This window comes from Caloenas nicobarica, chromosome 2 (assembly GCF_036013445.1).
Source record: "Caloenas nicobarica isolate bCalNic1 chromosome 2, bCalNic1.hap1, whole genome shotgun sequence".
Lineage (NCBI taxonomy): Eukaryota > Metazoa > Chordata > Aves > Columbiformes > Columbidae > Caloenas > Caloenas nicobarica.
In genome coordinates this window covers 130,173,834-130,198,579 of record NC_088246.1, presented here as the reverse complement: position 1 = coordinate 130,198,579, position 24,746 = coordinate 130,173,834, and the positions used below count along the sequence as shown (strand labels likewise).

The 24,746-nt window shown below is 38.4% G+C and overlaps 1 protein-coding gene across 8 annotated transcripts in view; it reads right to left on the bottom strand.

The window, feature by feature from the left end:
• SULF1 (sulfatase 1) overlaps positions 1-24,746 on the bottom strand; it is a 123,258-nt gene that overhangs the window by 3,153 nt on the left and 95,359 nt on the right. For 5 of the 8 annotated variants that reach the window (XM_065628533.1, XM_065628532.1, XM_065628531.1 and 2 more), the window contains 9 exons: positions 12,486-12,702; positions 10,337-10,583; positions 9,123-9,219; positions 8,943-9,037; positions 8,467-8,532; positions 7,807-7,979; positions 5,342-5,484; positions 5,114-5,237; positions 4,112-4,218 (listed from right to left, as the gene is read on the bottom strand). In XM_065628533.1, coding sequence (XP_065484605.1) covers positions 4,112-4,218; positions 5,114-5,237; positions 5,342-5,484; positions 7,807-7,979; positions 8,467-8,532; positions 8,943-9,037; positions 9,123-9,219; positions 10,337-10,583; positions 12,486-12,702 — 1,269 coding nt within the window. Of the gene's footprint in view, positions 1-4,111; positions 4,219-5,113; positions 5,238-5,341; positions 5,485-7,806; positions 7,980-8,466; positions 8,533-8,942; positions 9,038-9,122; positions 9,220-10,336; positions 10,584-12,485; positions 12,703-24,746 lie in introns of those variants that run through there. The other 3 variants (XM_065628534.1, XM_065628537.1, XM_065628538.1) reach the window with 2 other exon arrangements.

The window sequence follows — 24,746 nt, the reverse complement described above, 5'->3', positions numbered from 1 at the left end:
TGACCAAATAAGTTTGAATAGAAGGTTTACATATGAGTCTATAAGTAGCAATGGAGCTGCATTTTATATTGATCACAGCCAGAGAAAGCGAAGACATGTAGGAAACCCATTTCCAACAGATTTTTAAAAGTCACGACAGTGACTATAGTGACTCAGATTATCAGATATAATGTGAAATTTTATACTGACAAGTAACACTGAAAACCACTGTTTCATTTAATTCGCTGTACAGATTGAGTTCAGATTTTACCAACCAAGTGGACTACAAGGAAAAACTAATCAGGTAATTCAAAAGTCTGTCAGGGAAAGTGGCAAATTTGTCCTTACTGAGATGACTTATTCTCTTTATGAAAATTGTACAAGCAGGTAGGCTAGTACAAATTACCTTGGAAATTCAAGTGTCTGCAGTCCAACAGTATGAACTGAGTACAAATATTTATCTATACTGAACACTTAGTTCTCTCAGTGGGTTCTTGGCATCTCCGTTAATTTGTTTGAATTTTAACTTGCCCTTTCTTATTGAGCAAGTAAAACAGAACATATAATTTATATCTATCGTAACTTATATTTGCTTCTTTACCAGATTGGGATTTCACAGTGGAAAGAATTTCTCCAATATATAGTCTGTGATATAGGAAGTCAGAAAAATACCATCATGGTCAGAAAAAAACTTGGTGTTTTCTTATGATTTGGGGCCTTATTCTACTCCCACCAAAGTGAGACCACTTCCCACACTTGGAAACACCTGAATCTTTGATCTTAATTGATACTTCTTCACTTAATACAACAGCTTTAAATTTTACAGTGTAAAATGTATATATATAGATATATATGCATTTTAAGTAAGTTCGAGAAGTGTTTGTTTGGCAAACTCCCTGTTACAGGAATCAACATAAGCTTTATGGATCTGATAGCACAGCTATGAGAGAGAGTTGCTTTTTTCTTTCCCTAAAGTAGACAAGAGAAATAAAATTGTGGCATGGCCACATGAGAGCCATCATTGTAAATTGAATTATGGATAATTTGTTTCCTGAAACAAAAAAATAAATAAATACTGCAGAGGTTTCAAGAAAGAAGTCTTACTGTTCCAGCACCTAGATGCATGAAGGGGCCTAGAAAACACCATAGGAAGAGATGCATTTTTGAGGAATTTAGTCACCAAACTCTCTAAGTGCAAATGTGATGATATTTAAATTTTTCTCTGTTATTATCTGCATTGATAAGTTTCATATTTCTTTTTTCTTTTGCCAAATCAGAGCCTGTACAGGAAAACAAACTGCTGCAGGAACAGCAAGTGGGCAAAGCAGTTTGGTATGTGATGGCAGACACTGAAACTGGAGCGCTGCCATTTGACCAGTCTGGGGATGGAGCAGGGCAGTGGGGGGCAAGGCAGGGGCCAGGAAGGTGCCCATGGGCCCAGAGAAGCCTCTGCGGCCCGTCCCAGGCAGCGGGATGGGGCGTCGAGCTGGGCAAGCCTGAGTGTCAGCAAAGAGGAGCAGGGTCTCCCATTAGCCTCAGTAGCAGGGCAACGGGGCTGTGCTGCAGAGAAGTGAGATCAACAAGGAGTTTGCTGTATTCCTACAAAACAGCTCAAAGGATGTCAGAGCTACACGGTCCTTCTATGTTTTCCCCTCTAAATGTGGCACTGTTTCTGCAGTCGCAGAGGAGTTTCACAGCTGGGAAGGCACTGGGAATTGTTTCATCATCTTCGTGTCAAGCAGAAAAAAAATAACTTGTTTAAACACATGGGACAGAGGTGACTTGCATTCATACATGTTAAACAAATAGGAAAGGAAAGTCTTAAGGTCCTACAGCTGGTTGTATGTTGGCTGACTGAGCGAGTCACCTCACAGCTTAATTCCACAAGTTAGCAGTAAGCACGAAAATTTTCCTGCTGAAATCAAAGCGTGGAGCAGGAAGGAGAGAGGAAAGAAGAGGTTTTCCCCTGTAAGAAATCTCATTACAAATAGGTGTGAAAGGGGAAAGATCAGATGAGTTGTGTTTGTGTAACAGCATGGCAGTGGTTTCCTCGAGCAATATTTTGGAATCTCCCAGCTATGTCATAGACCCAAAAGAGAGAAAAAATGTTGCTAAATGTTTACAGTAAAACATCTTCCAATTTTTAAAAATCAAGCATTAGCTAAGTTTCACTCTCCGATTATCATACCCTTGAGTCCCACGATGCCATCTGTGGCTGCATTATACCATACTGTCTCTTTCCTTACAGGGCTGTTGTCTCAATATGGTACTTGTAACACCTGTAGCACTGCACTAACTCAGGACATTTTGAACTGGAAACAGATCTGAGTGCATGAACTACAACATCTGAAGGAAGCCTAAGAGGTTGTTCAGACAACTTAGCAGCACAGGGCTTGGTTTCTCTGCAGGCATCAAGAAAATTATCATCTAAGAGACTGTTTTAATGATTCCTGATAAATGGGTTTTGTTCATTTATTTATTTTTTGTTCGTTTGTTTCAGCAAAGAAAATCGATTTCCACCAAGATGGGGCTTGAACCAAAGTGTTGAACCCAGGCACCTGTGTGTATTGAGAAACTGGCTGTCTGGAATGTAATAGCACATAGCGAGATTACTTGTATTGTACTACACCTGCTATTTATCCCAGTAGCATAATGTTATTGACTTGGTATCAGAAGTTAAAATGTTTTCTTTACTAAAGAGAGCAAGATATAATTTCAAGATTAATCCTGTGTGCTCTACTATTTCATGCAATCCTACAATCCAAAAAAGCCATTTCTGTTAGATCTGTAATTAAAATGAGAAACGCTTCCAAGGACATCTTCTAATGAAAGACTTAAAAGCATAATTACAGGAATTAATTTTTATCACTGTAGTAACCAGTTCCCAATAGGCTGCAATGAGCAATGCAAACAACTGGGATATAACCAAACAAAAGCTCATCATTTTCCTAGATCCCAAAACTCAAGTGAGAAAATAGAAAATTGGCTGCAAGGAAAAATTAGCTGCTTAAACTGGAGATCTATAAAACATTGAAACACGCTATCCTAATGATTCCTTGGCTACTGGGAGCTAATGACAAGATTCTTTTCAGAAGATCCTGTGAAAAAAGTGTTTATGTAGACTTGTATACTCCTGGGACCCAGTTTACATCTCAACTAAATAATGTGTATCAGGAGCTAATCCACCAAAGCTCATAGAGAAGAAAATGTATAAAACTGATATACTGTGTAAACGTATCAAGTCTAAATATGACACTTGACAGACTTTAATCAGTTTTTTACCCCGAGTACAAGTATTGCTCCATGAACAGCAAGTGCAGTACTGTTAAGACCTTAGTTTTTTTAGTCTTTTTTAGGCTTTTGCTTTAGGTTTGACAGGTTCCTCCACCAGGAGGAACTGGGTTCTGCACAATAAACATGGAGATAAGGTACATACACTTGCAAACATGTATATATATACTTGCAAACACTAGTCTTTCATGTATTCCTCAGGTTCAAGCATCAGGTGTGAAAAACCTCACCGATGCCTTTCCTCAGTTCAAATCTCACAATCTTTTTAAGAATTTTTTTTCATGCGTGTGTGATCTGGTCTGAAAGCATCAGCCTCCCTGCCCAAAGGGTCCTCATCTTTTTGCCATAGTTACACTGACCCGTCTCCTGCTGGATTCTGAGCCCACGCTGCTCACACTGAGCATTGCTTTTGTCTAAAGCAGCATTTGCCAACACTTCCTAAAGCCAGTGAGAAGATTTTACTTTACTTCCACAGGTTTGATTAGGCTCTTTGGACACATATTCTTCAGAAAGCTTTTCAAGCATATTTGCTTTACGTTTAAAAAGCAGCTGGACAGACTTCCTAAATAAAACCAGAAAAAAAAAACCCCAAGCATCCAAAATCAACCCAACAAGAGGAAAACAACCCAAAAGAGGTGATTCTTTTTGTGTCATTTTCCCTGTGTAAACAACGAAGAAATACAGGCATGGAATACGAGCTGCATGAAGTCTTGCTATGACAATGAGCTACGTTAAATGCAGAATGGTAGATCTAAAAAACAATGGCCAAGTTCAGTGTAGAGTAGTTAGAAAATACATGCATCAAAAGCTATGCTGTGTGCGACATGGCGGGATACAGGCATTAGTTGAAATGGACTGGAGTCATGCAATTATTTGGAAAGAAGCTGCTGAGGAGAATAAAAAAGTGTGGATACCTGTGTGGATCATAGCTTCCTCCATCTTTATTTCCTGATATAGGAAAATACAAGAGTAACTTTTGTTAGTGTTTAGAACTTGTAAAACCATTCACAATGTAGTTTTCCATGCACAGCATCTAATTCCTAAAAAGAAATGTACTGTGTTAAATAAAGGCAGAGCTGCAGTCCAACAAAGATTTCCTGGAAGTTTTATATAAAAGAAATGAAAAACCACAGTTTTTCAAAAATCATAAAACCCCCAAACAATTAGATATTGTAAAAAAAAAGAGAAACATTTGTAGGTGAAGAAAGAGATACAAAGATGCAGCAACACAAAATATGTAGAAAGAAACATTCCTGTAAAAAAAAAATCAAAATATTCCATCAATCACATTTAAGTGCAATGAATTTCAGAGTAATGAAGTATAAATACCAGCTATTTTTGTACTCAAAGACTCTCGTAAAGAAATATTGCTTTACTCAAAACCAGAGAGGATTACTGCTTGTTAGATGTTTGCAATGTTAAGTCTTATTTGTGCTGTAGAGCCTGAGATTGTTCATATAAACAGACAGCAATTGGAATGAACACAGGATTTAATACCTCACCTGCTACTGGGAGGCAGAACTAACCAAATAAACCTTGCAACAGAGAAGAGTTATGACTACGAAGATCTGCATATGCTTGTTATTTATTAGCTCAAATAATAACCTTTCTGTGGCATTTCTGTCAAATCTTGTCATTTGCCATCAATATCTGTCTAGAATAACCTGTGCAAACTTGCAAAGAAGCTTTCTGGTCATGCAATTGTGGTGGTGTATGTGGATCATTCCAAACTATCCAGAGCAACACTTTGGAGAGTGACAATTCATGGATACAATTAGTACTTAGGCAGATGAAAAAAAAAGGGGAAAAAAAAAGGAAATAAACAATTTTATTTTTCTTGTACCTGTTTCAAGTCCCTTTGGCCTTGGATTGCACTGCTTATAGCCTTGACAACTTCGCAGTTCCATTAGCTGTATGTGTAACTGATTCAAAATGCCTCTTTCCACTGTATGTACTGTATTTGTCAGCTAAGAAAAAGAGGAATGGAGGGACAAAAATTCTTGTTAACAGAAATAAAAAAATGCTAGAGGAATCTGGTGAAGAACATTTTGTAACAAGGAAAAAGGTTTACCTGATAGGGATCAATGTTCATATCAAAATATTCCAAGAAGCCAGTCGCAAATTCACAAAAGAGAAAATTGTGGGTGTCATTAACTGTTCGCAAACACCAGTAAGTATTGTTATTTGAGCTTGTGCAAGCACAGAAAGAGCCCACTGTAATTAAAGAAACAAGTTATTAGTTTTCAGTGACAAATAATATGCTTGTTTCTTCTACTAGTGAAACTTCTATAGGTTTTCATGTACTTAAATTCTAGATCAATTAAAAAGATCTTCTATTTGAACAATCTTAGATTCTCATCTAAAAGAGAATAAATGTTGCTAACATGTAGTTTTCACCAACATACATTTAATATTTAGCAGAAGATACTGAATCCTACAGTTAATGAGGCACATTCTGAGTTATATATGGTTTACTGGGACTGAGCAGAATTCAGACTTTACAAACAGCACAAATCCTGATCCTTAAGATCTGTATACAGGATTCCTTGGAATTGCTTACTATATATAAAGACATAATTTCCCCCAACAGTAAATAACTGTAACCTAGTAAATCCTCTGAGATGCAAGTACGACAGAAAACTACAGAATTGTGAGCACTTCAGAGGGAGGTCAAATTGCTCATTGATATCTTAAGTGAGAAGAAAATGGCACAGTTGTTAAGAAGAGGTGGGTTTGCAAGCCAGGAGCTTGCCTGGCACCTTGAATGCCAGAAAGATGGAAGAAGCAAGGTGAGAAGGAAGACCAATGGATGATCCTATGCCTCGCTTTAAGCAGTTCTCCCTTACTGGCTTGAGTTTTCCACTTTATTATCTTGAAGCGCAACCCCTCATTTCCTTTATTTGATACCCAAATAAGAGGGAAATTGAAGCACTCAGTCAAGCCTTTGCAGGACGATCTCAAGCAGTTTAACAGGATTACATCTTGTTTTCACATTTCAACCTGGGGAAACCCAAAGCAGGCTTCCACTCCAGACTGAAGACACCTGGATCCAGGTGTCACAGTGCTGAGAACAGCCACAGAGGAGACCTGGGTATATCTTGTCTAATCCTGTTCTGCCAGAGGAAAAAGGCTATAAGAAAGATCTCTCTCTTAATTTTCAAACAAACTGCTAACAAAGTTTTGCTGTAGAAAAATTTCTCTTTAATTCCAATACTGAAATATGAATATTGCCTTAGATTTTTATTTAGGTTCGCTATTAGTACTGTGACTAGTCATAACAGTATCAGTGTTTTGAAAAAAATTCATAAAAATAGTAATGGTATTGGAGCTTTTTATCTGTGTAACGTGAATCAATACATTAGCTCACCTTTAAGTTATGGACTGCATCAAAGCAACCTTTCAAGGTCCCTTCCAACTCAAAATATTTAATGATTCTATGACATTTTTTTACACCGTGACTGTTGCTAAAGCATTGCGAAAATGCTCAGCGATATGAAAAAACTTTTCATAACTGTTATTCCACGGTTAAAAAGTAATAAGCCAATTTGATTGTTGTTGTTAAAACAAAAATCATGCATATTACTGCTTAAAGAATATCTTAAAATGCAAAAAGCATATTAGCAGAAGTTCTAGTGTAATCAGAACAGATTATCACTAGGAGACAACTTCTTTCTCCAAATGAATAATAATTATTAGCAAATTTTCTGCTTGGAGTCAAATACATTGTCATTTAATCATCATTTGATCTTGAATTTTTTGAAAGTAAAGATTTAAATCACTTTTTTTCCTCCACCACCAAAGATGAGAAAGGTATTTTTTTGTTAATGTTGAACACTGAGAAATGTCGAAGCATATCTCAATAGGTTGGTTATCTATATACCCTGAAGTTTAAAGAAACATAAAGTATTTTCTAGCTCTAATATTTTGTTCTTATACACCAGGGGAGCATTACACAGTTGTGATTTTTAAATTCTTTTAGAATATTAAAAAATGGGAATAATGGAAAGAATTCATAAGGGATAGTATCTATATTTTCTTCATGATAAGGTCAGTTGTTTATGATACACTTTGAAATCAAAATGATAAAATTAATGTAAACTTTGTCTGTGCTGAAGTTTGTGACAATATTGAAGGTCAGGTCCCCAAAAGGATTTATGACAATTGGAAGAATATTGCTATTATTAATAACCCAAAACCCAATTCAAATTCCTATGAAATATTTGGTCATCTGAATCTTCGAGACATGACAGAAATCTCAGTGGTCGGTTATGAAAGTCTACATTTAGAGGCCAGCTCTCCTTTTTGTTTCTGTAGTGTTTAGCATCAAACCTCTAGTGATAATTTCGTGGGAATAAGAAATGCCACAATTACAGGCATACTCAAGTGACATTCTTCCTTCGCACTTCAAAAAAATGGCAGCAGCAGCATTACTAAGTGCCAGTTCTTCAAAATAACTCCCTGATTGCATGAAGTGGAAACCCTGTAAAAAAGCAGAGAATAATCCAGATCACATCTGCACATGGAGGTGAGACTTACAGTTCCAGAATGGTGCTGTTTGCCAGTGATTGTTGTCGTGAGTGAAACATGTCAGCCCAGGAAGGCTACACTCATCTCCTTTCTTCTGGCGCTTTTTCCCCTTCCTTTCCTTCTTCCTTCTCCGGTTCTCTTTGAACAGCTGCAGTTTGCCATCCACCTCCTGTGCTGCTTCTCTGTTCAGAAAGAAAGTTGGGCATGGCTGATAGAGAACAGTCTTTATTTGGTTAACAACAGCATTAGCAGTTTTTACATCTTTCTGGCTTTTTTAAAGATAAGAAGATGAGAATATGTCCCTCTCCTAGCTCAGTTTCCACCCCAGCTGTTATGACAAAGTGTTCTCCTCAGCAAGCATGAGAAATAACCCACTGTTGCACTTCGGTGTAACTGAATCTTTTTAACAATCATGAGGTCAATCAGCTTCCGAAATGACTAATTTAATCCATTTTCTATCAGTAGGTTTTAGAAATATTATGCATAGAGTTTCACAAGTCTGTACAAAACTAGTGAAGCTTTCTTGTGAGAAGTTGCTATTTGTGGCATTTCCTTCCTCTTGCCTCCTCCCTCCCCCTCTCCACAAAAAAAAATCCAGACTCCCAAAATTATATTTCTCCAGTCACCAAAAAAACAGCTGAGAGAGTTAGAGGATAATAACAGTCTTACTTGAAGGGATGAAGATGGCTTTTGAGTTTCTCTTGGGCCTTTACTCCTTTCTCTTTGTTGTAATAGCTACAGGGAAAATTATTAGGAATTATCAAGTCATGAAACAATTTTCAACACAAAAACAAACCAGAAACATACCATCCTTCACATTTTCTTAAAGAACTATAGAGAATGAATTACAATTTGCATTTCATTTAAAGAAGCTCTATCTGTGTGAGTGATCTTACGCTACATTAAAGCAAAACTGCAGCTGGGTTCAAATATATTTGTGAAATACAAACATACTTGATCTTAAAATTTTTACATTTGTCTTTTTTGATTCACAGTAGTTCCTGCTCTTGAAAGTGATCTAACTAAAATGAGTGCCTAAATATCAATAAAGCTTATGTTCTTTCTTTTCCATCTCAAAAAACTTGGAAAATATGTAAGCCTTAGCAATCTGTGTAACTTTCAGTGTTGAGTGTCACCTTTCTTACCTCTGTTTACTACAGTCACATTCATCTGGTTTTCTTCTTTTTAGGTGTCCTCTGACTTCCCTCAAATTCTTAATTTTGTCTTGGAGAGCTTCAATCTGCAGAGAATATTTCCAAGTTAGAATTATTCTTTGAAAAGGTAGCATTGCAAAGACTTCAATCAGATTTTAGAATACCGCTTACCTCCTTATCAATGTAAGCCTTGTGGTCCTTCCAGGCTCTGGCAGATTGGTACAGTTCTCTCTCACAGTGAATAGTGTCATTTGGAAGAATAAAACATCTGTAGACATGAGTTTAACAAACAGGAAAAAGAAGGTCAGTGGTTTCCCAATTTCCTACCTCCTTTTTTCTTTCTTCCAACATTTCTAATCAATTCTTTGTTATACTCCATTACAAAATAAGTAAACTCTACAAGTTATTCTCATGTTGACTTAATAATATCAATAAATACTTCAATCTGCTTTCTCTGCAAAATTAAAAAAAAAAAAATCCTCATCCATGGCAGATGCTCTGTGCCTGCTAAGCAAACATACAATGGCTCAGCCATCTTGGAGATTCTTAATCCAATCAGAAATGAAATTGAAAGTGAAATAAAAAGCTGTTCAAAGTTTAAAGCCTCTTAACCAAATGTGCCATTTCTTATTTAACCACCAACTGCTGAGAAATATATTCCTCTTGCCACATGAATGTGACTCATCTTCTAAGTATGCAAACCAGTTAAGATCAGAACGTACAGTAAATGGGCTAAAGATCAATGAGAATCAAAGTTAGAGCAAAGAGTTCCAATAAGTGGTTAAAAAAAAGCCAACAGAACACTCAAGTTAGAAAGTGATGCAACGACAAACATATTCATACCAGTGTTTGAAAAAACAGCTCTACCAAGAGAAAAAAAAGCATGTGGAAGGCCAAGGAGGTGAACTGAGATAGAAAATCCAGCAGACTACAGGTTGGACTTTCAAAGTCTCCATGTTGACAAACAGAAAGTAGTTAATGACAGAAATATTCCAATTTTATAGATACAAACTTTCTTCGATCCTGCTTCATCAGAACCCTTCTTTTAATTTTCAAAAATAGCAGAAAGGAAGATTTAGATGCTTATCTCTTCCCGTCAGCTTCATAGGCTGGTTAATCCATCATAAGATGCATGGTTTGATAAGGAGGATGAATTTCGTGCTGGAGATGCCTACTCCTCCTCAGAAATAAAACCTAAACTAGATGCCTTCCTTTAAAATACACATACTAAAGCTAAATGATTCCACCGAGTAATAAGAACAACTCAAGTTTACCTAAAATCTACAACGACAGTTTTAGGTTCTTAAATATTGTGACCATAAAATTGTAAAACAAAACAAACCAACCAACCAAACAAAAGCCCAGCACAGAAAAAGCAATAGTACTTGTGTGTCACTCTGACAGAGTTGGGTTGACCTATAGCATCAGTGCCATCAGCAATCATTGTGTCACCAGGAGCACCATCGGTTTCCCCTGCTTCTTCCTCATTTTCAGCATTGTGACGCTTCATGATACTTCTGGTCTTTAACACCTGCAATTCTTCTTCTTCCAGATTTATGTCATATATTTCACCTTCAAATTCCACAGACAAGGACCGGGTTTGGCGAGTATGAACAAATCGGGGTTTGTATTCTGAAGCGGAAGAAATAAACATTCCCAGTTACATATACATATCTACATGACCTGTGCCATGAACACAAAGCATACTCCAAAGAGCAAGAAAGCTGTTTAGTAAAAACAGCTTATTTTTTCTGTGGCTTTATAGAAACTTATTTAATGATTTTTGGTAAATGTGGGCCCATACTTTCATGAGTATAATGAAATTTTGATTGCTTCAAGGTTTGCATTTCATGGTAGTCTAACCTATACCACATTTAGCATTTACAGGGTGTTTCAAAAAGATGGACCCATTTGAAATCACTCCATCTGTGAAACTGGGTCCATCTTCTTGAAACACTCTGTATATCTCCAGATAAAATCAGTATCTTAGAAATCAGATATCTAGAAAGACATACTCAAAAACTCAGACCACAGGATTAGAAACCACTCTAGAAATTAAACCATTCAGGACTGTGAAACAGAATCACCACCTAGAAATTGGCAAGTGACATGTTTGACTTATTCTTTAGAATAAAAATGACTGTTTAAAAGGATAACACCTTTTCCTTTTTAAAGGTAGGGATTAAAAGGACAAGAATCCATGATATATCAGTGTGTATGTGTATATGCAGATGAATAAGAATGCTGTAAAGGAAAAAAACATAACAACTGGACTTTTTCTGATGCCCCCTTCAGATGTTTTCCAGACTTCCTCTCTTTCACTCCCCAAGTCACTTTCTCCCAGTTGCAGTTGCCATTCAGCCCTTGCTGGTGCCTTGGCAACACCTTCTCTTTCCAAGGTACATGACAGTTGTCTTCCCTTGAAAATATCGCTTAGGGGAACATTCCCCAGTTTGAGAATCACCCTGGCAGTCTGTGACATGTACACTGTGAAACTCCTTAGGTCATACTAAACAAATGGAAGACATTATATCAAGGCAGCTTCTAGTCTGAACCATGAGACAACTCGAGACAGACAACATTGTGGTTGAATGTACAAAGAATAGCAGGGATTCTTGCTCACATCCAGAGTGGGGGAGGCTTTAAATCAGGAAATTTTGAATTATACTGACATTATTTTATTATTTCATAGACATCTGCGCAGCATCTTCTAACTTCTGTGTTTCTCATACGACTTCACTATCTTCCTATTTCAAAGACCTATCTTTATTTCATTCCCCAGTCTAGTATTCTAGATAGAGAGCGGGAGAATACAGCTCTTGAATTAAGTCTGAAATCCAAGTCTGCATGTATTGCTGCAGCTACAGAACTTCGCTTTCATCCCTGGGCAGATAGATGAAAATACTTGTTCCATTTAAAATACTGGCTTCTTTAGATAGTCTTCTTTCGTAAAAATCAGTAGCAGAACCAAATCCAAGAACTGCTGTCCTAAAACCCTTCAGCCCATGCTCCACTAGAGGACACTGCAATCTCACTCGTGTCCCTGTGAGGATCCCAGTACTGACTTGCCGGAAAGTCACAGCCGAGCAGAATTGCCGTCCGACAGCAGTGACAGCACTCATGCAAATGACGGTTTTGGGATATCATCAAACAGTATGTGAAGTCAGTGTTAAGGAGGCAAGAAAACACTTGCACTGGCCGCGTTAGCAAATAACGGCACCGGTCGATCCGCAGATGCCACCGCGTTGTCACGGCCGCGCAGGGCGGTAGGTGGCACCAGAGCATCACCAGCACCACCATCACCGCCAGCGTCGGCACCAGCCGCAGGCTATGCCTCCCTGGGATCCAAACGATAAATATCGTTGTTGTTATTATTGTTATTACAGAGGCAAATATGTAGAACCCGACTGCCAATTACAGATGTATTCATTATACACGGAGGTGAAAACAAGAGTGTACCAGGAATCCAACACTCTGTTCCCCATTTCCCCCTGCACTTTGCCTCAGCGGTTCAAGAGATCAGGTAACACTTACTTTGCGCATTAGGGTTTCTCAAGAACTGTCTCTGATTTTTTCTTTGAGTCCTGCTGTTTCGGTAATCAGTGTCTCCACAGTTGCAGTCTTTGTCTTTACCGCTGTATCCCCGGGAGTGTATGCTGCGGGTCCTTTTCCTGATGGCGAGGATGTCACTAGGTACCTTACACTTGTGAATTCGAAGTTTGCCAGAAGCATCCTCAGTGCACTGCCACTTCTGTGAGAGAGAGAAATGAGGATGATGTCCCAGCAGCCTTCCAAACCCCTGCTGTTTCCAGATGGATCATAAAACAAGAGGGACAAATTTCTTTAAAAATTAAGCAGTCCCTTCAATAACAAACTGAGAAGGGAAACATTTTAAGGAACTAAATTCACTCACAATCTTTTCAACATCTCTCTCATGCTAGGCAAACATCAGCTAGAATGAACTAACTGCAAATCTGTATCAAAAATACAACCTAGCAAAAAAAAAGATATATAAATCAAGGATATCTAGACTAAACACATCTCTGAAAGCAGCAAGTAAAAAGTCTTGATTTACTGAGCCACAGAGTACAGCTGTCAGGGCTGTTTTCTCCAACACTTTTTTTTTGCTTTGAAAAAACAAACTTGGTTTCTTTGTTCTGTGACTTGGAATTTCTAACATGATTCAGATGAAAATGAAAAATCCCCACAGATGAAGAAGAACTGGTTCAGTTGTAGGGTTCTTTGGAAAGAGAAAGATGAATTGTGAATGTGATTTATCAAAAGATACATAAGCCAGTAACAACACGTAATTTATTTCCTTACTTGTGGCCAGAGTTAGGACCTGCACCCTAAGACATGTCCCTGTAAACCATGCCACTCAGACTGACAAACATTGCTTTTTTTTTATATTTTACATGAGAAGGGAGAAGCCTGAGAGCATGATACCCCCAGCCAATCTCCCTGCACCTCGCAGGTGCAAGCAGGGGAAGAACTTTAGGGACGGTAAACAAATAAATTAGCTTAGATTAACTCCTTTGGATATCCAGGTCTGGAGATTTGTACCAGACTTGGGAGAAAAAGGTGCAGTCTGGAAAGAGTACCTGTAAAAATCATTGTATGCATGCTGAATATCAGAGCAAGCGGAGGACAATGAGAGGAAACAGAGTTTTTTCCAGCTTGTCTGCACAATATCTGTCTGACTTGATTATCAACATTGCTGAACCAGATGGAAGATTCCAGGTGGATTTTTCCAGTGGATCCCACTCTCTTCACATTTCAAATTAAAAAGTACCTGGGACTTTAATTTCCTTTCCATATCAAACTGTCTTAAAAAATCTAGATGTCATTTAAAACAAAACAAAAGAAACACAAACAACACGGATAGGTGCTGACAGATCAGAGCTCCTTTGCCCATGCCCAAAGCTTGCCATATACGGCTTCTGGGTTATAGCTGGCACTTGTAACACCCATCATAGGCTAAGAAGCCTGTGGTGATTTTAAGTCAGTTGTAGTGTGAATAACAATAAGAAGAACTAGAAATAGCTATGTTTATTTGTAATTTGAATATAGCTATAAATGACTATTATCCGGTGAGTTTTGTTCACTTATGCATCTTAAGCCACAATGACCAGACTTTTTATACAAAGCAAATAAGTTTGGCTGGGTAGTGCAGAGAACAAAACTCAATAATGCTATTGGTAACTGGAACATTTTACTTGTAGTTTCAGCTAAGTTTCCCTGTAACGTGGCCTTTTTTGTTCCTGTGACAGAATAGTTTCTTTCTCTTGCCTCATTAATAATAGGAAGATGGATGCTGGTCCTAATGGGGTCCCCAAATTAATTTTTGAAATGGACACTAATATCAGAGCACACACATTTCTGCAAGTCTCTTCCATTAACTAACGGTTGCTCTGGACTGTTTTGGGAGGTGCCGTCAATCTGACTGAAGAATGAAGAAAGAAAATCAAGCCTCAGGTAGATTTGCTGACCTGATAACCCAAGGAGTGAGCTGATGTGGCTCTGAACTGCAGCTGTGTGAGAGCACATGTGAACTGAACTAAAAGCTGGATCCCAAGCCCAGAGCCCTTGCCTGTGGATCAGCATGACTTTGATCCCAGAACAGTAAATCATGTGTAAAAGGCCATGGACTTGCACAAGTCTGATGGCTGCCTGAGAAATTACACTCATGCCCAGAATTTCAGTGTAAACCTACACTTACAAGTGACAAGGTGACTTTCTACAAGTAAAGGTGTCTGAAAGCTCTGACACTTTGCAGGGTTTTATTCTGCAATAGTGTACGCACTCTTCCTACTGCAGCAAGAGAAGATTGTTACAGGATAAGAACTGACTGCACCACTATATTTCCTGTGTGTACACATGTACACATGTCCTGTGTGTACAAATGTAATGTACACATTACATTTATAAACATATGGCACTAGTTTTTAATGAGTTTCAAAAGCAACATTTGAAAGTAAACTAAGTATTCTCTTTGCCTAACTTTAATTATAGCAAGAGATTCCAGAAGTGGTTTCAATAGCCATTTAGATCACTTTTAACAGTATTATGACTAACATTGAAACAGAACTCTGTGTGTCTAGTGCAAGCCAATAATATTTCTCTATTTAAAACAGTGATTAAATATCATTCAGTTAGTCTTTTTTTTTCTTTTTTTTTTTTAATTTTACTTTAAAAAGTATTGTTATAAAGATGCTTCACAATTCTAAGATGGAATTTTTAGACTAACTTTCCTGAATCTCTGCCCATGCCAGCGTAATTGGGCACTGAGCACGTACTATGCAGTAAGTCATAATGGTCCTTCTGCTCCCCTTTAGATCTATAAAATGCATTAGCACACATAAAAGAAGATTCTGACTGATGTGCTGTCCCTTCCCCTACCCTGTTTTCTACTTTCCTTCCCACTATGAATACTAAACTACTCTTTGAAATCCAGGACTATTAGGTTCGGTTTCTAGGTCCCCATTTCTCCATCAGTAAAAAAATACTGGCACATACACAAATTAAATACGCCTTCATTAAGTTTTAATTAGTATATGTTTTCTGATTTTCCCCATGTTTATCTTCCTTCTCGTGGTGATGTTTCACAAGACACCTAAGCCGATTCACTGTTGCCATAGGAATATGGGATATTCCCTGCTTCTGGCTCCATGATGACTTAGGGACCCATGCACCGATTTATTTTTTCCCTCAGTAGGAGAAAAGAGGCCTAACTCAGAATTAAGAAAAACCAAAAAACCAAAAAAAACATACCAACAAAACCCAACAACTAGCGGGAGAAGAAAAGCAGGACCCTGCCATTTGTCTGCAACAAACTATTATATAATTTCAGTCATGATGTAAAACTTAACCTGTGTCAGCCTTTTTCCCTGTTGTTAACTCATCCTTTCTTTCTTTCATCTCATTTCGTCACCTACTCTCCAGCAATTATTTCGCTCTCACCTCAGCTCCCCACCTCCAGGTTTCCTTCCGCTTCAATTTAACTCCAGAGGAGAAGCAAACGTGGAAGAGGATCCTTAATACTCCCACACCAACAGAGTCCTGAAACTCTCCACCTGAGAGCTGGTGGGACAACCTTGCTGTGAGGGGCTTTGCTGGTTTTACAGCCACCCTGAACTGAGCAGGGCCTGTTCTGCAGATGCTCTTGGGGCTGGCTCCGTGTATGCTGGCTGCCAGCTATTCCCACACACCTCCCTGCCTCTGGCAACAAATTGCAGAAGCAGCTTAAGAGAGGCAAAGGTGTAAAAGGTTTGAGCATCCTATGAGGAGTGGCTGAGGAGTTTAGGTTTGTCTAGTTTGAGAAAAGGAGGCTGAGGGGTGACCTCATTGCTCTCTACAGCTTCCTGAGAAAGGGAAGTGGAGAGGGAGGTGCTGAGCTCTTCTCCCCGGTACCCAGTGATAGGACACATGGGAATCATCCAAAGCTGAGCCAGCGGAGGTTCAGACTGGACATTAGGAGTCATTTCTTTACTGAGAGGGTGACGAAACACTGGAATAGGCTTCCTAGAGAGGTGGTCGATGCCACAAGTCTGTCAGTGTTTAGAAGGCATTTGGACAGTGCCTGTAACAACAAGGTTTGACTTTTGGTCAGCCCTGAAGTGGTCAGGAAGTTGAAGTAGATGATTACCATAGGTCCCTTCTATCTGAAGTATTATTATTCTATTCTATTCTATTCTATTCTATTCTATTCTATTCTATTCTATTCTATTCTATTCTATTCTATTCTATTCTATTCTATTCTACTCTAATTCTATTCCATTCTGCTCTAATTCTATTCCATTCTATTCCATTCCATTCCATTCCATTCTATTCCATTCTATCCTATCCATTCAGAAGCTTAAGCTGTTTTAACCACTGCCAAACCTGAAGTTTAAATACATAAGTACATGTTCTTGCTCCATAGTGGGCAGGCAAGCACTGGACTGCAGCAGGACTGCAGCAAGAGCTTTTCCTCAGATGATGTCATTGGCATGATACATTTTCTTCTGGGGGTAGAAGTTTGCCCTTATAAAGTCATTTCCAAGGCAAAGGGGAGAAAATGGGATGGTTAAAAGGGTATTATTTGTATTGGTGGCTTTGCTTTGTGCTGCCACTGGCAGGGCTCCAGTTGCAACTTAGAGCTGTGTGAGCAAGACAACAGCATATGGCTTCAAAACTACCTTGGGTCTCGGTTTCCTGGTATTAATCAGTTTGTGCCACAGCCTTAAAATTAAGTAAGTCTATTTCATTAGTGAATGTAAATACAGCATAAAAATATATATTCAGTACGAATCATTGTGATGTGCCGCACTGTCAATATCCACTTAAGCAGGATTTCAAACCAAGTTTGTGACAGCTTTGAGAGAGTTGCTGCGCCCCTATATAGAGGGGAAATTAATAAGACAATTCATGAAAGGTGTCTTAACAGTAGGCAAGATGAGGGTTTCTATCAAATGTAATTACTCAGTATTTGCAGTAGACACTTCAATGTTAAATATCTTGTCAGATTTTATCACAAAAATACAAAACCCTGAAAAACATGCAACTGGAAATATAACATGGTGACAATATTTTTACAGATTTTTTTCATTTTGGTAATGTATGACTGACTTTGAGCATTATTGCTCACCCTAGGGAATGTCAAAGCATGAAAAGGAAGACTTCATGAATTTAAACATGTCCTCAAGATCTCATTTCCCTTTTTTCCTGTTTCAAAAGGTATGATTAAAATTTGAAAACAGTTTAGATGAAAATACCATCATGGGCTGCGTATGTGTGTACCATTTTCCTCCCTTAGCAGTAACCAGATCGGGGTGAGTGTCAGGGGACATGATGTGACAATACTGGTAAGGGAGACTAGTTTAGGTCTGTGCTGCCACAATAAGAACTGAGTCCTGTTTTCACTTTCTCTGTGCCATTTGAAGAGGGCATGTCACACAGCATATTGAAAAGTGCCACGTAATTAGTTGGCTATGGCAAACAGCACAGAGCAGCAGCAGTTTATTTCTGCTGAACTGGAGCTGAATACTGCGAAATGTTTACAGCCTAAGGCCGTGTCCTCTACATATTCCTGCAGAGCAGTCATGAACCCTGGTCCTGACTGAAGCTCCTAAATACTCCTGGAAATATTAATTTGTGTTGTTGCATCTCAGCAGTATTTGAATATTGCGTGTGATTGCAGCTGTTTAACAGAGATGGTGTGCTGGGTTCACTCAGGGGATATGGAATTGCTGCATTTTTGTGGAACAAAAATCTCTTCCTTCATTTTAGAGCTGGGTTGATGCTGACTAGTAAGGGAAGAACCCAATTTTTGCAGCACTCCCTCATAACTGGACCGCTTTCTGTTGAATCATGCACAGATACAAAGTCTACCAATGTGAATATATTCAAAGATGGTTATTTATATACAGCCTTACTCCCTGAGAAAGTGTTCCTGAAAAGTGCAATGGTCAGTGGTTCAACAGGTAGGGGAGCAATTTGTCCTATAATAACTGACGTAATATAGAGGGAAATGTATGGCAGACTTCAGAAATACATTCAGTTAAATGCACAGGGACAGAACTGGATGAAAAAAAAGAATGAAGAAATTAATCAGTGCATAACAGAAATAACTATATCAAAATTGCCAATTTTGAGCTATTTCACAGCGTTTAAGAAATGGAAGGGAGAGAAAATAGCCTAGGAAGTTTACAGACTACACAATTTCACATTCTTGACGTACAGACAAGATTGATTTTAAGTGTCATAGTTACAGCAGTTCTCTAGTTTATAAAAAATGCATGGACTGCATTGCCAGCTCTAGAAGTGTAGGCACTTAGGTCAAGACATCAAATATTTCACCTCCACCAAATCTATTAGGTTGTCTGCAGCTACCACTCAACATCAACAGATCTCTGTTATTATCCAATGAATATCCACTCTCAGGTGCAAACAAATAGGAACCAACGAAAAGGATAAATTTAGTCTTGCAGTTATAAATAGCAATAATGATCGTAAGCTGTTACTATTGGGTCATATACATTTAATTTGCAGAAGACTTAGTTTATACTATATTTCACTGGATACTTTAAAACAAAAACTATGTAAAAAAATAACTTCGAAGTACTACTACAGAAAGTGCTAGAAATGATTATTGCATAATCTATGTTTTCTGTCTAGACATATTTGGTACATAAAATTGCTTTTTAAGGCACTATTCTACGAAAAATCTTTCTGTTAGAGAACACTGGTAAGATGGCGGTAAAAATGCTGAACACAGTCATGCATTGAAAGAGATGAAACCAGAGATCTTCCCGGACTGGAATATCTCTGGATTTTATCCAGAATAGGTCTGGTATTTTAGATTAAGAATTGCTTAAGTTTGAAGAATTTTCAAATCTGGGAATGCCTGCCCACTGTTTAATAGGAAACTTAAATATTTAGGCTGAAATGTGAAATATTTATGCTGAAATTTGAAGTAACATGCTTTGAAGCATTATTTTTAGAGATAAAGGAATTTATCTTCATATCTGGTTTTAACTTATAAGTAGAGTGGTATTTTAACAAGAAATATAATTTTTGGCAATTCCTATGAATTCTTGAGCAACTAAGTTGCAGGCATGCTTCTCTCAACTCTGAGGGATGACTCTGCAGGATTTAAAGTGAGCAATATCTGTAAGAACTGCTTGCGAAAGCACTGAGGTATGTACTTAGTTTTAAGCACATGACTGGTCCCAAACACATATGCTTCCAGTAAAACCTGCGTACAGATGCTCTGCTGAATTATTACTACGAAAAGGTGTTGTCAAGGGGCAGATGGTGAAGAAGAGCCAGCTTTGAACCAATGTTCTGGTAAAACAGGTTGATCGCCAGTGCCTTTCAGCTTCTGCAGGTGTCAGGGGGTTGTTCTGAAACCAGGAGGATCCATGAGTGACGTTTATATACTATATCATAATTTTAGTCGGGTTTTAGTGGGTGCTTGGGGTCTGGCTGTCAGTTGCTGGCCAGCCATCTGACATTTCTGGCCAGCTCTTACCAGCTTATGTGTTTTTATTCATACTCCACAGCTGGTCATAAAGCTGACCTTTACAAATGTATGGTCTGTGATATTTATTTTATGAGAACATAGATACTTGAGCCAAACCAGACTACACCTAATAAGCCCCACTCTAATTTCCTTTACAATATTATCTGTAAGCTGATTGATGGCAAGTGTTCTTTTAGCATTATAAATAGACATGCTTTCAACTGAATGCTGATATAATGTGATAAATATGAATAAGAACAATAAAATTAAATTCTTATGCTGAATTTTTAAATGATGAAGGATGTGCGGGAGACAACAAGTATGTATAGACCACATAACATGCTCTTTGGATCTGAGCCAGAAGAATCTTGCACATTTACCACGGAGCTGATGCTTGGATTCAGCAACATGTCTCCAGTGACTACCCGTAAAGCCTCAAATCACAGTAAAATATATTGAATCATAGAAGAGAATCACAGAATCACAGAATCATTTCAGTTGTAAGAGACACTCAGGATCATTGAGTCCAACCATTAATCTAACTCTAGCACTAAACCATGTCCCTAAGAATCTCATCTAAACACCTTTTAAACCCCTCCAGGGATGGTGACTCAACTACTTCCCTGGGCAGCCTGTTCCATTGCCTGACAACCCTTTCTGTGAAGAATTTTTTCCTAATATCCAATCTAAACCTCACCTGCCACAATTTTAGGCTATTTCCTCTTGTCCTATCACTTGCTACTCGGGAGAAGAGACCAACCCCCTCCATGCTACAACCTCCTTTCAGGTAGTTGCAGACAGCGATCAGGTCTCCCCTCAGCCTCCTTTTCTCCAGGCTGAACAGCCCCAGTTCCCTCAGCTGCTCCTCATCAGACTTGTGCTCCAGACCCCTCACCAGCTTTGTCGCTCTCCTCTGCACTCTCTTTAGAGAGAGACCTCTCTATTGAGTCCTAATCTAACTAAAATCTCAGTCTTCAGGCGTATTCTCCAAAAGGAACATTATTTCTTTAAGGTGGTTTTGGAATACACTTCCTCAGGAGGAAACACAATATTCTGCATCTCTAAAGCTGAAGTACATGAAAAAAGCACAAGGAAGGTTAGTGGCTAGAGCGTTATACCCGTCTATCTTGGCTTGAGTTCACAGGCCTGCACGTCATACAAACACGGGCAGCACGATGCATTTTTCTGTTCTGCCCACTGTCAGTGCTCGTTGGAGCTGGCATCAGAGTACAGATCTTTACAAGTTTCAGACCTTTGCTGTTCACAAACTGTCAGGTAGTGCTGAGCAGATGGTAGTAGATGTATGCCCATAAAACAAACAGCCCTGTGTCTGGGTTTCATTGCTGAGTCATTCAACCTAAGAGCTGCAATTTTAAGCACAAAGCTTCACAGTCCTCATTTGGGGAGGGTGGCTTTTTTTTTTTTTTTTTTTTTTTTTTTAACCCCTGTTGGGAAAATTTTAAAATAAGGTTGTAGTTTGTGTAATTTTTGTAAGAGGAAAAAAAATGCACGTTTGGCTATGGATTTGATACTGATTATAAATAATGGATTGAACAGTACACTGGAGACACCCAGCCTATCAGTCGCAAGACCTTGAAAGGTAACTGCTATCTGGGAAACAGTGCTAAGTCCCAGAAGTCAAAATTATGCCTCAGGAAAATTCCTATGACTCAGACTGGTAGAGAGAAAAAGAACAAATACTTATGAATTAACTCAACTCATTAATTACATATTTAGGTAAGGCAAGAGAGAAAGAAAAAGTAGAAATGAAAACACAGTTAACATATTTGCTAAGTATCCAGAAGAATTTCATGGGTGAGAAGATGGAGTGAGTTCAACAAAAATAACCTGCCAGAGGATTTAAGAGCAGCTTGCCTCTAAACCTCCTGAACTAACATATATTCTCATCTCAGGTTGTTTCAGTGGAAATGTGAGAGGAGATTTGTGTCATGATAAGGTTGTACTATCCAGAGAAACGTTTGTTCACATGCTATTATTTCTGCTCTATTGGAAAAATAACAAAGTTTTAGTTAAAAGTTTGTACTGATTGTTTCCCGTTTTAAAAGAACAGCAGGATTAGCAATGTTGCAGATGAATAGATATTTCTATACTGTGTACCTTATTACAGTAAAGCTAAGAGGGGAAATATGTATCCAGGAAATATAAATAAAACCTGAAAACCATTTAAGTGCTAAAACCCATCAATAGTCACTATTAAACCAACAGGGCTCAATCAGGTGACCTCAGTAAGTTACACAGCATAAACTGGTGACAAACTTGGCATATAAACTATGAAGGAAACCTCTTGTTCCCATCATAATTTCTTGAGCGATCTCTGCAATGTGCAAGAGGGACTGTAAAGGAAAATTCTATGCTGCCCCAAGCCCCAGAGCTGAGCAGAGAGCCCACCCTGCTGCTGCTCCCTTTGCAGGGGGAGTGAACCTGGCCTGGGTGTGATGGGACCGGCTGTGCTGTGGGTGAGCGCAGGTCAACAGCTGGGTCACGGCAGGAGCCGAAACCTAGTCTGTATCCAAATATGATATTGGCAAGTGACTCATAACTCACAAGATGGACAAAATTAACAGCACTTCCCAAGTTAACAAAGCTGAAGAGGAGAAAGAAAACATTAAACCCTCAAGTCCAGGTATTAAGCAAGCAAAGAATTAAGAGCATGAGCAGTTGCTGGAAGGAACATCTGGAGGTCATTTAGTCCAACCTCGTCCTCAAAGCAGGAACAACATTATTAGGTTTTGAAAGTACCCCTGGATGGACCTTCCACAGCCTCTTTGGGCTCCAGAGCTTAATTACTCTTAGGGTAACTTTTTTTTCTTTCCACACACCTAGTCAGACTTTCCCTTGCTGCAACTTGTCTGTTACTTACAGGCCTTTTGCTGTGCACCTCCAAGAAGTGCCTGGTTCTGTCTTCTCTCTAATTACCCATTAGTTAGTTGAAGGAAGCAATTAGATTCTCCCTTCCCCTTCCATTCTCCTGGCTAAACAAACCTCTGTCCCTCCTCGGTACTTCCTGACTGTCTCTGGAGTCCTCCACTGGACATGCTCCAGCCTGACAAAGTCCTTCTGCTACTGGAGGTCCCAGCCTGAACGCGGCACTCCAGCTGCAGCCCACAAGCACCCTGGAGAGGCCAAGACTCACTTCCTACTACCTGTTGGCTCTGCTCTTGCTAATGCACCTCAGCAGGCGCAGTCCTCTCCTCCGCAAGAGCTCACTGCTGATCCAAGGTGATGGCTACACGAACATAAATATGAACGTATCCGTGCAGTCATGCACATCTCTTCTGATATGCTCTCAGGGAGGTGAGGGAGCTTTTGGAAAGTGTTCTTCCATAAAGGGGTTAGGATAAAATAGCAAGGGGAGGGTGCCCTACAACAAAAGTAATGCAATCTGTCAATGGTGCTAAAAAATTTAAGTTAAAAAAAATCATGCTGAAAGTACATTAACTGAGTTTTGTATAGGCATTTACTAACTATTTTTTCATAATGAAACAAAACCTTTTTTTTTTTTTGGTAACCCATAAGCCTTACTGATTTGCAGCTAAATGTAATCTATAATCTAAATTTCCTATATCTCTTTGGCAAACAGTCACTTAGAACTTAAAAAAGATGGAATAATCATAGCAATTATACAGATGTCTAATATTTTCTTTTTTATATTGCTATATTTATAGATTTTTGGATAGACATTGGCTATAGAAAAAATTGAAATTTTGAAACTTTTAATTTAAAAAGGTGTCTTTACTATGTTCTTTATATTTTATTTTTTTTAATTGAGAAGTTACTTATTAAATAGAAAATAAGCTGAAACAACTATTTTCCTGAGTACCAAATCCCTGGAGATTTTGGAACTAGCAGGTCTCAGGATCACACCTCATTTTAATACAGGAAAACCAAATTTTCTTCTTTTTCAACTCCCAATTGTGTTCTCTGTTTCAAATGAACTAGTTATTGACTGAAGTAAATTAAAATGAAGAACAAGCTCTAAATGTACTAGACAGTACATTGGTGTATTAATTCACCAAATGCTTATTCTTAGTTTCAGACATTTAGCAGTAACTTCCCACAGACCAGTAATTTCATTATTTAAAAATCTATCAGCAATCACTCATTCTGTGAAGGCAATTTTAATTTAAGTGATGGTAACTGCAACCGATAAGAGTAGATGTAGGAAGTGTTATAAACCACCATAATTAAAATGAAGATTTTTTTTAATATATTCACCTACATAATTTAAATTAAAGATACTAATCTCAAAAGATAAAACAAAGTTAAGACACACATAACAATGTTTCCTTTTTCCCTCTTCCAAGAGGTGTAAAATGACTGGGAAAATTCTGCTGGAGGAGCCCCATATTAAACTGTGATTCCTCATATTGTACATCAGAAACAATCTGGGCGAAAATAAAATTATTTGGCCTATTAACTTTTAATTTTCTTTAAGAATGTTCCTACTTGGAAAAAATCCTGCAGGCACTTATTTCACACTGCAATGCCTTGTTGATGTTCATGTTATTTCCAATGCCATTTTTTAAATTCCCACCCTTTCTATTCTACGGTGACTCCTCTGTAGACACTGCACATCGCCCGTCCCTGAGAGAGAAACTGCCCTTCACTGGCTGATGGGAGGTTTCTGTAGAGAATCATAGAACAATTTCGTTTGGAAGAGACACTCAGGATCACTGAGTCCAAGCATAACCTAACCTAACTTTAGTACTAAACCATATCTCTAAGAAGCTCGTCTACGTGCCTTTTAAACACCTCCAGGGATGGTGACTCCA